At 38.1% G+C, this 17,076-nt stretch overlaps 2 protein-coding genes across 2 annotated transcripts; one reads left to right on the forward strand and one right to left on the reverse strand.

Moving 5' to 3' along the window:
- Positions 1 to 11,079: 11,079 nt before the first annotated feature.
- LOC133733432 (sphingosine kinase 2-like) lies at positions 11,080 to 12,709 on the reverse strand. The gene is made up of 5 exons (XM_062161051.1): positions 12,570 to 12,709; positions 12,355 to 12,425; positions 11,891 to 12,181; positions 11,632 to 11,754; positions 11,080 to 11,480 (listed from the first exon to the last, which is right to left on the reverse strand). Exons 1-5 carry the CDS (start codon positions 12,664 to 12,666, stop codon positions 11,283 to 11,285), a joined length of 780 nt encoding a protein of 259 aa, XP_062017035.1. The 5' UTR covers positions 12,667 to 12,709; the 3' UTR covers positions 11,080 to 11,282.
- Positions 12,710 to 14,976: 2,267 nt separating this feature from the next.
- LOC133733433 (ribosomal RNA-processing protein 17) lies at positions 14,977 to 16,914 on the forward strand. Its single transcript, XM_062161052.1, has 4 exons — positions 14,977 to 15,137; positions 15,260 to 15,365; positions 15,766 to 15,898; positions 16,413 to 16,914. Exons 1-4 carry the CDS (start codon positions 15,016 to 15,018, stop codon positions 16,664 to 16,666), a joined length of 615 nt encoding a protein of 204 aa, XP_062017036.1. The 5' UTR covers positions 14,977 to 15,015; the 3' UTR covers positions 16,667 to 16,914.
- Positions 16,915 to 17,076: the final 162 nt, after the last annotated feature.

Consider the following 17,076-nt stretch of genomic DNA (forward strand, 5'->3'; position numbering starts at 1 on the left):
CATCTAACAGCTAATTTGTGGAAATGTGATCGAAATGTAGGTCTCACATAAAAGTTGACTAGTCATTTCAGTGGTCCTCAATAGAAGGACTCCCATCAAAGCTCCTTATCAACTTAATCTACCTAAGCTTTTAACTACATGGTGACACGTGTTAATAAGTACATCTAACGGCTTATATCAATTTTTCCCCACTACACTTTTATTTTAATTTTTTAATCCTTACTCATTTCACGACCAAGCAGTAGTACTGCTCCTTTGTCTTCTTCATCATGTTCAAACCATGCATTTTCTTTGTTCTTCTTATTTTTCTTTGCAATCCCATTCCTCCAAAAGAAAAGCCACAAAGTTTCAATCTTACAAATTTCCAACGACACCCAGTACAGCAAAATCGATTTTCTGACCGGCCCAGATGGGCAAGGAGCCTCTACTCCCCTACACATCAAGCCCAAGGTGAAATCTCTCACCTTTAACAAACCTCTGGCCTTTACCGAAGCGCGACGAAGTCTAAGTCCTTGAGTTTTGGTGAATTAGGTGTCGCCGGAAAATTGAGGAGGGTTTAGTGTGTTTCTTTCTTAAGGTTTAGTGGGTGAGCTTTGGTGAATTGGGGACCCAAGCTTTCTTTCTTCTTCGAGTGTTTGGTAATTGATCTGGGTCTGTTTGGACCCAAAATGAGCATTTTGGCCTCACAAGGCACGTCTTGGAGAAATTGAGCCAATGTCAGTGGCTCAAGCTATATATTGTCGACAAGTTCGAAATATATATTTAGAGGCTAAATAAAGCCTACTATGGAAGCATGGAAGCATGAAAAGTCAACTTTAGCACATTTTCCTACTTCGGCTAGGAGAAACCGAGCTAAACAAGGAAGGAGGGACGGCAGTTCAAATGAGCTGAAACTTTCCAGATTAAATCTAGAAAGCCCAAGGATCATTTATTATGAAGAGTTCCAGAGCTAGATTTGAGTGTAAGGCCTTCAAACAATCAGTCCAATTTCCTTGTCTAGAGAGGCTTGGAAAACTGGACCTGTAAGAGGTCCAGCAGCGTTTTTTGACCAACCACTATATGAAAAGCTCTGAAATTTTATCAGGGTGATCTACACTCCTAGTGGAACATTTCTTATGAAGAAGTCACAGTCAAAAACTGAGTGCTTGATGGAGATAAAATTGAAGGAATAAAGGAGCAGAAAGTGCTTCCTTATCAACGAAATTCATCATTCTTTATCTCCAATTATGCCTTCTTATCTCCTTATCTCCGAAATTTATCATGTTTGATCTTCAATTATGCTTCCTTATCTCCAAAATTCATCATTTCTTATCTCTAATTAATGCTCCACTATCATTTGTTTAATGCTAAACACCTTGGCATGGTAGCCTATAAATAGAGGTTACAATGAAACACTTAAAAACAACAACACAATTCACTCTACAAACATCTCTAAGATGATCTAAGTTCTCTCTAGAGCAAACCTCTCTAAGAGCAACTCCTCTCCTTCTCTTTATCTTACCGGTGATCACACTCCTAGTCCTAGTCTTCTCAGAAGTCGACTTTCAGTGCCACCAAACCCTCTGTCAACGTACTTCGGTCCTAGTCTCCTCGGGAGCCGATTGTAGTACCATGACCACAACGGTTATGGAACCAGCCAAGCAAGGGCAACGCCCTCGCAAACCAGCCAAGATAAAGTCACACTTTAGCAAGATCTCAACACTTCCCGGTGATGTTGCTCTGCTCGATCTACAATATTGAGTATCGATTGTGTTAACAAGAAGAAACTTCAGCAAAGTCCTCACCACGAGACAGAAAGAATCCCACGACGAGGTTGGTGCTCTCCTCGTCTACAATTGCTTGAAAGAAGTCAGGTCAAGGGACACCCCCGACGACCGCACCCGAACGGTGCTGGCACGCCCGCGCAGAAAAGAGATTGTTGACCAGCTGCAGCAAAATTGGAGCTAAACAGGGTATTCTTCCTATTTGATTTATTTGGGCAAATATTGAGAAAGTTTGAATCTTTTCTGGTGTTTGGGTAAGTGATGATGGTTTAGTGTGTTTCTTCTTCTTCTTCTTCAATAATACAAACAGCAACTAATGAATAATGATTTGAGATGAATGAGGTTGGGGTCGAATTGTTAAGCCATGGATATGTATGAACAGTGTGATAAAGAAGAACAGACAGAGAGGGAGCTGACAAGAAGAGAGGAAGAAGAAAAGAATAGAGAAGAGGTGGAATATGACAAACATCTGGAAATGGTATTATTGTAAAATTAGTTACTTAAGGAGATTTGGACCATTGGATGCTGTTTTAGCCATGTGTCTAACTCTAGTGAAAAGCTTAGGTAGCTTAGGAGAGAAATGAGATTAGGAGAGGATCCTCTCCCAATTTGAGGGAGGCAGGGCCCAGTGGGTTCCCTGCCCCACTCACATTTTCACCAAAAAGTTTATATATATATATATATATATATAGTATTAGTATTATATTAATATCAGGTTTTTAATATATATTTTTATATTATTTTTTTCACTTTCAGGATAGCACTTCACATGCACTTCTTTTGTTTTCTTTGTTGGGACTTGGGATTGTTTGAGGAAGAAAACACGTTTGAAATATCATAAATTATTTTTCGTTTCCCAATTTTTTTGACATCAATAATAAAATTGATTACAATTAGTGATTCTTATTTTCTGATTACTTACAGATTTTTAAGTCTAATAGGAAAATGATTAAAAAAAAAATTCTATTACATCAATAACATGTGTGTGTGTGTATATATATTTTCATCAAGTAACAATTCTCAATCAATTATTTTGTGAAGAGTATTGTTGTAGTCACTTCTTTTGATTCTTACTACTACTCTATTCTTCATTCAAATATGTTAAGATACTTTAAAAGAAAAGAAAATTCTAGTGCAGAGGAGTCGTCGGGTATAAATACCTCATTAGATTCATCCCCCGCAAAAAAAAAAAAACAAAGAAGAATGATAGTAATTTAGAGAAGCCTCGTCCCGAAATTAATGAAAATATCCTTCTGATCCTGGAAATCGTCCTCCAATTTCAACTTATCGTCCTAATGTTCAAAATGAAGTACGCAGATATTATCTACAAAAAGGTCCTTGTCAACCTAGAGCTCACGAGTTTCCTGATGATTGCTTGATTTCATATATTGAGAAAGACATTTTTGCTAGCATAGATAATGGAACTATCATGCAAAGATTTCAAAATATGAAATCTCGTCGAGGGCAATTACCATTGTAATAGATATAAATTACATTTAAAGATTTTGTATATATATATATATATATTTTTTTTGCCCCAGTGAACCTAAATTCCTGTCTCCGCCACTGCCTCCATTGACAAGACCACTTGCATTTAAATATTGGTTTTACTTATCTATACTATTATTAAGAGAAGAGGCTTTGTTAGCCAAACTTGAAAATTTTGACAGATTTAACCCTGAAAGATTAAAAAACTTTTGAACTGAAATATTCGAGAAGGACAAAAAAAGTCAATTCACGAAATAAAAGAAAAAGAAAAGAAATTTAACAAAAAAAAATTTAAAAAAACAAAATAAATAAAATAAAATAAAAGGAGCCCTGGCTAAGAACGTGGAAGAGTCCTGCACCAAAACAAGTAACTGCTCCCCTCTCAATCTTTCACGTTCAAAGTGATTCAACTACTCTCTCTCACTCCATGATATATATATTTCCCCAAACACAGATAAGTTACAACAGCTCAAGAATTGGTTATGCATCTCACGAGCAATTATGTCAATTCTTTCTCAAATGATTGTTGCTAATTGAAGATGTTGATGACTTGATGTAGAGGTAAGTGAATGAAATTTCTTTTAAACTTTTTGGTGATATATCAAATGTTATTAACATATTATTCGTTTTCTTTTTGGTGAGTGCTTTGATTTTCCCGTAAGGAAATTTTCGTTGAAATTATTTGTTTGTATGAATTAGGTGATGAAATTGATATTGATTTTTGATCTCTCTTTCTGCTGTTATGAAGACCTCAATTAAAAGAATGCCTATATTTTATATTGCACACGCATCGCGTGTGTTGGTTGCTAGTCTATTATTAAGAGAACATGTTTTGTTAGCTAAAACTAAAAAAATTAACAGAAATAACTCTAAAAGATTAAAAAAAAATTGATAATAAATTAAATCATAAGGGTAAATATGACAATTACAATTTTTTTTAAATAAATTAAAAAAGAAAATAAATGGAATAAAACGCTCATTGCAAAGAGAAGATAGTAGGAGAAAAAAGTGGATTGTGGGATCATTTAGTAAAAGAGTTGTTAAATATTTATATTAGTGCTTCTAGCGAGATTCAAAAGTGCTAAATGCTTTCCAATATTTTCAACTAAAGGGATCACTTAGTTTATAGGTTTTCTTGTTTGATTTTCCAAACTTCTTGTTTTAGTTTGTCGGTCACGAAAAAAACATTTCTTAGCTTTGAGCATACTTTTTCGATGATGTAGGGGCCTTCCCATTTAGGCTCTAACTTCCACCCGGTATAAAATAATTTTTTATTTTTTTTAAAAGGATATAACTTATGACACACGTTTTACATGGAATAAAACATAGTAAATATAGTGAGAAAGAAAAGTGGATTGCGGCGGACTTTTATTAGTTGTAAACATACTTGTCCAGTTATCCCTAGGGATGGCATAAAAACCCACGGGTATGGGTATCCACGGACCACGGGTACCCGTTCTATTCGGGTAAAAAATTTCGGGTGTTTCATAACTTTAGTGCATGCAACCAACAATGTGCAAGCACAAAGCTGTTTATTATGAATAGGACCCCTCTATTGATACAGTTACATGCAGATGGGTTTGCCACAATCATACATGGCTTATGGGTTTGCAACAACCATACATGGTTTATCTCGTATTCTTTACTATAATCCTAATGGATCTGATGAAGAATCATTAACCTCACATAGAGAAGCAAGATACAGCTCCTTTTCGGTTGCATACGAACCAGGGTTTGTGTATGGCTTAAAATCGCTTACAGGAAACTTATCACCAGCCCTTGAATTGTTGTCGGATTCATTTACTCTGTGACGAATCACACAATCACTCTTTGACTCCTAGAGAAGCGCGATCAATAGGATCTGATAATCAAAACAGATGCAAAACCAAAGATGATCAACAAGTAAGCAAACGTGAACTTGAGTTTGCAATCTAAAAGTGACCATGAGGAAGTCAGGAAACACGGTGTGGGTCATGGTCAAAATTGCAGCAAGTGACTACTATCCAAACAGAAATGACGAGCATATATACAATGCAACTATGGAAAGAAATAATAGTCTCATAGCACTAATGAACGTAGTTGGTGACAAAAGAAACAAACCAAAGTCAGGAATTGAGGAATCACATTTTGATTAGCATGATGATTCCTAATTCCCAAATTCTAATGAGAATTTTATCAAGAGATATTTAGACATAGCCAAAGCACATTGCACACTACTGCTAATATCAGATAAAATACATAACGTGCAAGGTCTTAAAATTTTAACCAAGAGAGGTCATCCTAAAACAAAAATAGATATATATCAAGTCTTTGCCTTCACTCCCATACCATGCTTCAAGTCTTCACCCCATCAGAAGCCTTCACTCCCATCCCGGCCTCTGCAATAAACCGGAAGCAGCGGTAAGGTAGAGAGAGCAAGAGTTTAATCAACAGAATTTATACAGTTTCTAAGGATTGAGAGCAAGAGTTACAATGCATAAGGTGTCTCACTTTATCATATGAAAATTATAGATTATTTTCTACTGTCTCCAAGGATTGAGAGCAAGAATGACAATGCAAAAGGTGGTTCATATTCAATTTTACATGATTAATTTTCAACATAGTAAATGGATTTCCCATGGCTTCTATATGTATTATATGAGCATTAGCAACCTACTTTTCCTACTCGGATTGAAGATTGGTCCAATTGTCGTCCTTCCTTTAATCATTCCTAGTTGTTTGCTACTACTATTTACTTTCTTTGTACTTGGGAAGATGTCTGTGATGTATCTGATTAAACCGGATTCTTGATGGAAACAGTAGCATGGTTTATATGTCATCAACATTTATACATATTTTGTGACAGCAAAATTATTTGAATACAAAACAACAAAGATTAAATGGTTGCGTATGCTAGGGTATTTGTTGTTACCTTTGGCAACACTCTTATATATTTTTATTGATTACCAAAAAAAAAAAAAATGAAAGTCAACAAATCTGCAAATAATAAAAGAGTGAACGAATGTCCAAAATTGCATATAACAGTTTATAATATCAGAGTGAAAAAGACACAGATAACAACATGGGAACCTAACTAAACAACAATGAACGTAGAATTCAGTGATCTAACTCAAACATTGAATCAACCTTACCTAATAGCTATATATACATTACAACAAGTTGTTCTTATATAGGTACAGCGCGCAATGGTTTTGATAGGGCTGGTTCAGATCGTAGCAAGACCATTATTCAATTTATTTACTTATTTCTTTCACGAAAATAGAGATTTAAAACAAAATTAACCGGAGTAAGAAAAATCAAACAAGATTGCAAGCTGAAAGGATAGTAATCTGGACAAAGAAAAATCACAAGGAAACAAGTACTCTGACTTAAAACAAGATTGTAAAGGTCGAGCAAAGCAAAGCATAACATAAGTATTTACCTTCAGCGACAACCACCGAGGACTTATACCTTGCGCCTGACTGCCCTAAAGCTCTCGGCTGCCCAAACCCTCTTTCATATTCCTCCCATCCCATAAACAAGTCGAGTGGACAATGGATTGCTTGAACAAAGCGTCCATTATCATTCTTTTTTTTTTTTTTTTTTTTTTTTGAGAATAGCGTCCATTATCATTCAAATGGTGAAGGGATTTAGAAATCGAGAGAGAACGGGGAAAGAAGAGGGGTTTAGAATCTTAGGCCATCTCCAGCCGTGGGCTATGGGGTGGATGTAGCCCAAAAAATGAAGATTTCCATCTCCAATAGGAGGGCTAAGCTAAACCAAAAAAGCCATTTGGGGGGCTATAGGGCCAAGGGCTGGGCTAAAGATGGCCCTTTGTATAGCCCTCGGGCTATATTTTCATGGGCTCTACATTGCTGCTCTAAATAAATCAGATGAGATAAAATATAAAGATCACTGGTTGAGATTGATTAAAATTTGAAGCTGGCTATATCACCACTTTATAGAATGCTTAATTCCACCAGTGGAACAATGGCTAAAACACTAGGAATGGTATCTTGAATTAACATTGCTAAAGCAGATGTGAGAGGTTTTGGATCTCCTTTAGTTTAGGTGATATGTTTATACCTTTCTTCAATTCTGTATAGCAGTCATGACATACCTAAATTCCCAAATTCAGTCACATAGTGATTTTTCATCTGAGCTCTAAACTTTACCACACTAAGTGCTGGAATTTTGACAGTTAGCATTTTGTCTTGCCAATTAGGTTTGTTTATTATTATTTTTTTTCTTCTTCTTCTTAATTAGCAATTACATTCACAAGATAAGGGTAAAATAGTACACAAGGTTCCAATCAATTTGATATATTATGGTTTTGTAACTACTACCCCATCAACCAACCATTTATACGTTTCAGTTCAGTAACTGTAACTAATACTCTAAATAACCAACTAGCTATTGTATTGGCTTTCTCTTCACAATGTTGAATTAGGTCTAGTACCTTTCTACCTAACAATCAGAGTGTGAAGAGGAAAACCATATTTAATGCAGAAAATTAGTGTTATTTGGAAGATCTTTGCAATTTGGATTCATTTGGATTATTAATTCCACTTAATGAACGTATTATTTTCCTTCATTATAGGTAAAAAAAATTATTTATTGTATAATGATGTTTGATTCATGATTGACTTGCCAAATATAAAAAAGAAAAAGAAAAAGAAATAAAATTACAAATGAGGGTAGTTAGGGTAATTTGTAAAAAATAATTAAATTAAAGTAATAGAAAAATAGAGGGGTGTGTGAATAGAGAAAAGAAGTGTGTGAATAGCACCACCCAATTATAAAATACTATATATTTGGAAAACATAATGAAAAATAATAAAATAACATAACATTTAAACTTATAGCCCTGAGGGTTGGAGATTGTCAAAATTATAGCTTTTACTATTTACATAAATAGTGATTTTGGGGGGCTTAAATTTAACCCAGGACTACTTTAGCCCCCCACTGCTGGAGATGGCCTATGAGAGCCTTTATATGGAGAGGAAGAGGCTATGGTTTTTAGGAGCAACAACTATGAGGGCCTTTATATACAGTGAAGGCCTTGATTTGAAAGCCAAATATATTAAATTTCCCAACTCCATTTCACCTACATTCTCAGAAAATTGCAGAGAATACACTGACATGGTGAGGAGTTTAGATTTGACAAGGATAATGCTCCTTCTTCCACAGGTTTCCCACTTCCCTAGAATAGAATCTTGAATAGCTAGCAGAAAAATTGAAAAATTGAGTTTCCCAACTGCTTTCACCTACTTTCTGACTTCTTCAGTAATAGCTGGGCAGAATGATTTTTTAACTGGCTGTACAAAGTAAATTGTTGAAATTTCCCGCCCAAATCTCCCTCCAAGCTCTGGCAAGCCAAGGCTGCAAGGACATTGGCTTCACATGGGAATTGAACTGCAAGCTCTACTCTGAATTGAAAGGGTGTACTAGACATATCTGTACAACTGGTCCATGTTTGTTAATTGCCTGCAAGCATATGTGTACCTTTCCGCTACATTTCAATTTTCCCTAATCGCAGTTAGGTCCTTACGGTTTAGGGGGTCTCATTCTTTAGGAAAAAATTCACCAACGGTGTCTGGACACTTAGGGGACTTTCACAATGATACCTGAACTTACAAAGTTATCAATGTGATACATGGACTCATTTTTTCATATCAACGTCGTACCTACGACCAATTTCCGTCACGGAGCCGTTAAATTTTGCACGTGCGATGCACGTGAGTCACTTAATGAAGACAAAAAGATCGATTTACCCTCGGAAAAAATTCACCAACGGTGTCTGGACACTTAGGAACATTCAGAATGATACCTGAACTTACAAAGTTATCAATGTGATACCTGAACTCATTTTTTCATATCAACGTCGTACCCACGACCAATTTCTGTCACGGACTTAATGAAGACAAAAAGACCGATTTACCCTCAAAAGTTTTTTTTTTTCCTTTTCTTTTCTTTCTTTCTTTCTTTATTCTTTTTTCTTTTCCTTTTCTTTTCTTTCTTTCTTTCTTTATTCTTCTTCTTCTTCTTTTTCGGTTTCTTTATTCTCTCCTTCTCTCCTTGCCAACACCACCGCTTTCGGAGAACCCACCATCGAATATGCAGGAAGAAAAATGGGGGAGAGCCACAACAACCTCCACCACCGCGCAATGACGTCGTCCTCCGCTGCTTCTCGATTGGGTTTGGGGATAAGGACTGCTTCTTCCTCCACCTCTAGCGAAATCATGGAGGCTCGAGGCCATATTCTAAGGGCCACCGGCAGGAAAGACCGCCACAGCAAGGTCTGCACCGCCAAAGGCCCCAGGGACCACCGCGTCCGGCTCGCCGCCCACACCGCAATTCAATTCTACGACGTGCAAGACCGGCTCGGATATGACCGGCCCAGCAAGGCCGTCGATTGGCTCATCAAGAAAACCAAGGCCGCAATCGACGAGCTGCCGCTGTGGAACCCGAACTCAATTTCTGTTCAGACAACATCTTCTCCGACGGTGACGATATCCGCCGCGCAGGACACGCAGAACGCGAGCCTCCATTTCTCGATGGTGGAGGCTCCGAGTTCTTTGTCTGCTAATCGGCGAGGCGCAATGGTGGGTAGCAGCGGAGTGGCGGAGCTGGTGAATCAGAACAGCTCGAATTTTCTGCATGTGAGGATGGTGTGGAGGCCGAAGTTGTTAATCTTTGTCTGCCTACAATTGCCTCTGATCGAAGTTGGGCTAGAGGCCGAAGTTGTCGGCTAGACCGATGAAGTTGCAGATGAGGATGGTGTGGAGGTGGTGTTGCATGTCGGGAACGACGGAGAGGATGGCGGGGTGGGATTGGAGCTGTGATTTGAGAGTGGAGGGCTGCCGGGGTCTGAGTTTCTGATCAATGGTGTATAAAAGGGGGTCGGAGGAGAGAACGAGAGTAGTGGTGGCTAAGTCGTCGACGGCGGCGGCGGGGATGAACTCGGAGTGAGCGGCGAAGCCTCAGTGCACAATTTCAATTTGCTGTAGGATTTGAAGTGGGGGGAACCAGAAACATCTGCGGTGCATGAAGGTGGATTGAGACGCAGCGGCGATGTTTGATCGGCGATCGGTGGTGGGAATCGGACGAGCAAGATGATTTAAATCTTAATGATTCAAATCAGGGGAAGAAGAAACCAAAAAATAAGAAGAAGAAAGAAAGAAAGAAAGAAAAGAAAAAAAAAAAAAAAGAAAAAAAAAACTTTTGAGGGTAAATCAGTCTTTTTGTCTTCATTAAGTTACTCACGTGCAAAATTTAACGGCTCCGTGACGGAAATTAGTCGTATGTACGACGTTGATACGAAAAAATGAGTCCAGGTATCACATTGATAACTTTGTAAGTTCAGGTATCATTCTGAAAGTCCCCTAAGTGTCCAGACACCGTTGGGGAACTTTTCCCTAAAACAAACTGAGGGCAGAATGTCTTTTTTGCCCTCATTTTTGGGCTCACGTGAGTCACACGTGCTCACAGTTGACGGAGACGTGACGGAAGTTCGCCAGAGGTACGATGATAATACGAAAAGTAAAGTCTAGATATCACATTGATAACATTTAGAGTTCAGGTATCATTCTGAAAGTCACCAAAGTGTCAAGACACCGTTGGTGAATTTTTCCCCATTCTTTAATCAATGGGTTCCAACTAGGTGAAATACAAGCCTTGAAGGATAATATACTATGAAGCAAAACATGCATGTGTCTCCCTTACATGATATCTATCGGAATTGTGATCAGTCAATTAGCACAAAAATAGCTTTTGCTTTGTTGTTGTATTTGGTTCGTTCTTTATCAAGATGAGCATATATAGCAAATGATCAGAGAGGCACACTACATCAAAGCAAAATCTTCAAACATGACCTGCATATTATTTTTTCAGCAAGCAAGTTCCCAAGGAATGTTAACTCGATCCCTTGTCTGATCTAATATTCTAATTTGTTGTTGAGGCCTTATATGTAGGGTAGAATGAACAAATACGACTATCATGTGTGGTATTTCTCTGTGTGACGAAAAATCAAATCCATATAAAATGTATATGTTACACCGGGGAAGGGGAAAACAGAGTGGCTAAACCTTGATCCAAAGTTATTTGAAGTTTATCGTACACCATTAGTGTTTTCTGATGACATTTGTATGCTCCTTTGCCCCTAGCAAGGACCTCACCATCTGAGTCCACTATCCCTTCCTTTGTTGAATCATCAGCGAGAGCACCAGGCTCTAGAATGAAAGCTTTCACCTGTTGCATGTTTGCAGGAAAAGAGACAGAATCAACAGATGCAAAAAAGTTACTGGACCTTCTCCCAAGCTCTTGGTATTGAAGTAGCAAAGCTTCCTAACTTCAAAGTAGCAAAGTAAATTATATGGCTCAGCAGTTTGATCTTGCTCACCTTGAAGTATAGCACATATGGTGACTTGACATGAGTCCCAGTGCTCAACCCCGTCATTAACGAGAGCAAGGACAATTTTGGGCAAGCCCTCATAATTATAACGTCTAGATAACCATCTGAGAACTGCATACAAGGAGCACACATGCATTATTCTTTTTACACAAATAAGTTCTGAAGTATTTGTTTCATATAAACATTCCCTGACTGTAGAACAGAGAAATATCTGAAGCAGAGATGTCATGCAATTTTACAGACCAACCTTGGCATCAGGAGCTGCCCTTGTGTCTTCACCTCCCCAAGGTACATTGTGAAGCCACACTGAAACAAACGGTCCTTTGATTGTTCTCCAGTTCATGTTCTTTAGATTAATATCAGGTCCCTCATAGCCGAGTTGTCGAACCTTAGTAGGCTTTTCTTGACTTGGATCAGTGTTAGTAGATTCATCATCGTCATTGTAACTAGTAGGCTCTCCAAACCCTTCGAAGCCAGGTGCAGGCACAAAAGAAATAGATCCGTTATATTGCCTCAAATGCACAATTCGTTGAATGGCCTAAAATAAGAAAACAATTGGTATTAAAATATTAATATCTTGCCATTCACTACCATCCCAACATGTTAACCAATTTCAAGCAACTCGCCAGAGATACATAACACACAAATAACAGAGCGAGCAAGGCATAATCTAGTGGACTCTAACATAACAAATGAGATGTTAAAACTTACATAGAAATCTAGACGAGCACTTCCCATCCACCTATACTTTTCAGACTCAATGTCAACATCTGCTACTAAGCCTGAAAGGAAATAAACTCATTACATATTACTATTCCAGTCCAAATCTTATTATTTTTATTTTATTTTATTTTCAAGAAAAAGGGTAAAAGACACTGCTTAAAGTATCAAATCCACACTATCCTGTGGTGAAACTCTTGACATACCCCATGCGAGCATCAACACACTAAAAAATTTTGTCTTCCCCTGCCATATGGTAGCTACATCCAATGAACGCTTATGTCCTGTCAATAAGTTTAACATGAAGAAATTTACTTAACAAAATAATCAAGAGGGAGAGAGAGAATAATAAATATACTGACAAATACCATAAGCAACCTCTAATCATTTTTTACAGATATTTATTTACAGATAAAGTGTAAAATTATTTTTTACAGATATTTCTTCACTTTATTGGGGATATATCCTAAAATTCTTCACTTTATCGGAGATATATAACAAATATCGTAGACCAGCGAGCGGCTTTTAACCACCTAGAGTATTTTTTTATTTTTATAAACCTATTATAACTTGTGGTGTATAGGTTGAAGACAAAATAAAATAAAATAAAAAAAAAACATAAAAAAATAAAAAAAAAAAAAACGAAAAACAGAAAAAAAAAAAAAAAAAAAAACGAATTTTTTTATTTTTTTTTGTCTAGAAATGACCATTTTACCCCTCAAAAGTCAGAGTTAAAGTCCAATTTGGACGGAATAGGAGAAATTGGACACGACTGATTGAAATTGGAAAGTTCAGGGGGTAAAAAAGTGAAATTGAGAGTTTGGGGGGTGAAATGATGACACCCCCAAACCTCAGGGGGGTAAACTGAAATTAATCCTTAGTATATTACCATTCCAATCCAAATCTTATTATTTTATTTTATTTTTTAGTTTCAAGAAAAAGGGTAAAAGACACTGCTTAAAGTATCAAATCCACACTATCCTGTGGTGAAACTCTTGACATACCCCATGCGAGCATCAACACACTAAAAAATTTTGTCTTCCCCTGCCATATGGTAGCTACATCCAACGAACGCTTATGTCCTGTCAATAAGTTTAACATGAAGAAATTTACTTAACAAAATAATCAAGAGGGAGAGAGAGAATAATAAATATACTGATAAATACCATAAGCAACAGCTAATAATGGCGAGAACAGCATTTGATACTTTACAAGGTTCACCAACAGAATCTAGAAGAGATTTCGCCATTCCATTTCCAGTACCTAAACGCGGAAACATCAGTTGTCCAAATTGCTCATGAAAATAAAAAATAAAAAAAAATAAAAAAAATAATCTTGTCTAGCGACTAGAGACTATGTCTTGCTCACGTTCCAGGACTTTAAAGGTTTCAAACTTATCAAACAAAAGTACTGCAAAATATAAAATTGAGAGATCAAGAGTATCAAACCTGCAGGAACTACTCCGAGAGGCATCTTTATTGCAGTGTCCCAATCCTCTCTCTCAAGAAGTCCATTTACTACCTACTAAAAAGTGTGGTACTTGTAACAATAAAAATGATGAGCTTAATATATGCACAAGTATCTTCCAGACAAATTAATCTACACACACACACACACAAATAGTACTAATGATATATCAGACTTGATCCCCTGTGAGAATATAGTTTGTAATTCAACATTACTACTTCGAAACCATTCCAGCTCTCGAAAGGAGTTTAACCGAACAAACTTGGACCGCTCCGCCTCACCCTTAGGGTTCTCGTCCGCCCCGCCCCGAAGTTAATCGCCTCACCCTTACGGTTCTCGTCCGCCCCGAAGTTAATCGCCTCATGAGTTGGCGATTAACATTGGGCAGACGAGAACCCTAAGGTGAGGTCGACCATCTGTAGATCCTTGGTGCAGGAGACGGAGGAGAACTCGTGAGGCCGGGTCCGGATGTCGAAGATGTAGGGCTTCTGGATCCATGGGACGAGGAAGTGGGTGCCTTCGCCGACGGTGTCGTCGAGGACGCCGAGGACGGCGCCCTGGCCGGCGTCGACGGTGTAGAGGGTGGAGGTGACGATGGTGGAGCCGGCGCCAAGGCTTAAGGCGGCGAAGGCGGTGCGGGCGAGTTTGTCGAGGAAGGGCACGGCGGCGCTACCCATAGTTTGAGGATGTGAGGGGCGAACTCGGTTAGGGTAAAATGCAAAGGAAATTTAACATATACTAAAGCTCAATCTACTGTTTTATACTGTTGACAACTGTTTATAAGTATAAAAAGACAGTTTTGCCCTTTGTGTTCCATCAATTTCCGGCTGCCACTCTGAGTGCTATAAACACTGTACATACGGAAGTACGGTTTTACCCTCTGTTTTTCGTGATTTACGGCCTGCCACTGTGAATCTGGATTAGAAGGTTTTAGCATCTTCGGGAAGCCTCTATCGACATTCATTTAGATGATTCGCAGCCTTGACCTCTCAGATAGAATTTTTAGCCTCCCTTCCACACTTGTCCCACATGTTATTTGGGCCTAAGTCAGAGAGGTCTGTTCTTTCATTTTGAGCAGACCATACAAATATTGGGCCAAGTCGAATTTTACCCGGACGAGCTACGTACACAAACAACAAAGCCTCTTAAAACAAAGCGCGCAAGAATAAGAGCTTCGAAGCCGCAATGGCAGCAGACAAGGCTGAAGACTTGGCGATTCCGGCCGCCGCTCCCCGCGGCCGTTACATCAACAAGAGGGCTCTTAAAAACAAGGCCGTCGCCGTCACTTTCAACGAGAAAGATCTCAGGTACTATCTTCAAACTCTAAACCCTGATTTTGCCTTCCTTTGTGATTTTGGTGAATTGGGTCTTGTCCATTTTTGGGTTTGATTCTCAAGGGTTTTTTTGTTTTTTTTTTTTTGGTGTGAAGCGACTTTGTTTCTGGGTTTCACAAGAGGAAGAAGAAGAGGAGAAAGGAAGCTGAGAAGAAGCAAGGGGAGGCTTTAAGGCGGAAGCTTCTTGAGCTCCGCAAAAAGGTGAAGTTTTTTTAATGGTTTGGTTTTTGTTAGTGTTATTGAATGGCCTTGTTTATGTGTTGGGTTTTTGTTATTGATGGTGTTGTTAAGAGGGTTAGTGTTTTAAGCTAAAAAGATTCGTGCTTTTTATGAACTGTGTTGAGTAGTGCTTGTTTCTTAAGAAACAGAAGCTGTTAGAATGTGAAATTTGCTGATCCGGGTGGTTTGTTTCTGGTGGTATTATGGTGAAGAAGATTGAACTTCTGGCAGTAGGAACTTCATAGCACCTTAGGATTGTTATAGTATGCCAAAAGCTGAAAGCTTTCAACACTATGATAATCAATCTGCATCACCCAGCTTGTATTTTTCATTCTTTGTGAGATTTATGTATTTATTTTTGTCTGGCTACTTTTCGTTGCAGAGGAGACTAGAAAAGGAATTGGCTCTCTTTGGTGGAGCTCCCCCAGCTGCTGAGGGAGAAGCTGACGAGAATGATGAGGGAGATGTGAGCCAGGAGGAAGATGAAGAAAGTGAGCCAGATGCACCAATTTCTGGTATTTTCAAAAACCCTGTAATGCATACACGCCACTTTATTTTGTCAGTACTTGAAGCTCATGGCTGACTATCTTGGTTACTCTAGTGCTGCTAAACCTTTCTGCCTATCACTGTAGTCTTAGTTATTTGGTTGTTGGTTTCTGGGCTAGTAAATCTCAATAATAATAGACATTGGAACTGAGAAATCACATCCTTGTTACTGCACAGAATATTTGATCATATAGTGGCTCGATATGAGTTGCATATGCTTTTGTGTAAAACATTAGTGAAGTAATAGATTTCTATTGGGGAAGATGCAAAAGTTGCGATAGTTCTGATGGCAAAAACACTTAATCCCCTAGCTTAAACAAACATAAAAATAAGAGTCATAACAATGACCTTTTGCATCTGTGACATGAACTTAATTGTTTCCCCCTTCTGGTTTTATATGTTTAGATTTGGATTTTGGTGTATCATACCAATTCATTTTATTCTCAATATGCATTGGACTTGACCAATTTCATGTGTTCAAAGGTACAACAACTTACGACAATGGAGACATAAAAGTCACAGTGACGACAAGCGAGATCTCTCAGGAAGAGGAAATACATCCAGTTAGAAAGACAGAGGCTGTAGTGCCCGAAACAGTTGGAGCTAATAAAAAGAACAGTGTTCCTGTGAGCAAAAAGAAACCATTTAAAAAAGTTGGAAAGCGCAAATCAGGGCCAAAGATGCAAAAGAAAAGAGATAAAAGGAAAGGAAAGGAAAATAACTCGAAGAGGCGCTAGCTACTCTACCCTTAGCCAGTCCTTTGAAGTTTTAGGATCTACCATGTGTCCTTGCTTTGGAGATCTATGAAGTACATGAGTTCAGCTGACCAGAACTTTCATTTGGATTTCATTTTGGGTTTAACTTTGAACAATTTATGAGCATTTGGAACTGGCGTTTAAGTAAGATCATGCTTCAGCTGTATACTAAAATTTTCAGTACTTGACTCTTGAATGAAATCAATTCAGTGTTACATTGTTCTGCATAATCATATCCAAGAACTTTGGCGCATGTTGTGGCATCTTGCCTTTTTTGCTTGTGTAGTGGCACCTTTGTTAAAGACTTAAAAGTGTAGTTATCCTCCTATTGTAAAGAAGTTCGTTTTGTCACCCAGTGTTAGGGTTCAAATTTGTATCAATAATTGAGTAGG

The sequence above is a fragment of the Rosa rugosa genome, chromosome 2 (genome assembly GCF_958449725.1).
Source record: "Rosa rugosa chromosome 2, drRosRugo1.1, whole genome shotgun sequence".
In the NCBI taxonomy this organism is placed as follows: Eukaryota; Viridiplantae; Streptophyta; class Magnoliopsida; order Rosales; family Rosaceae; genus Rosa; species Rosa rugosa.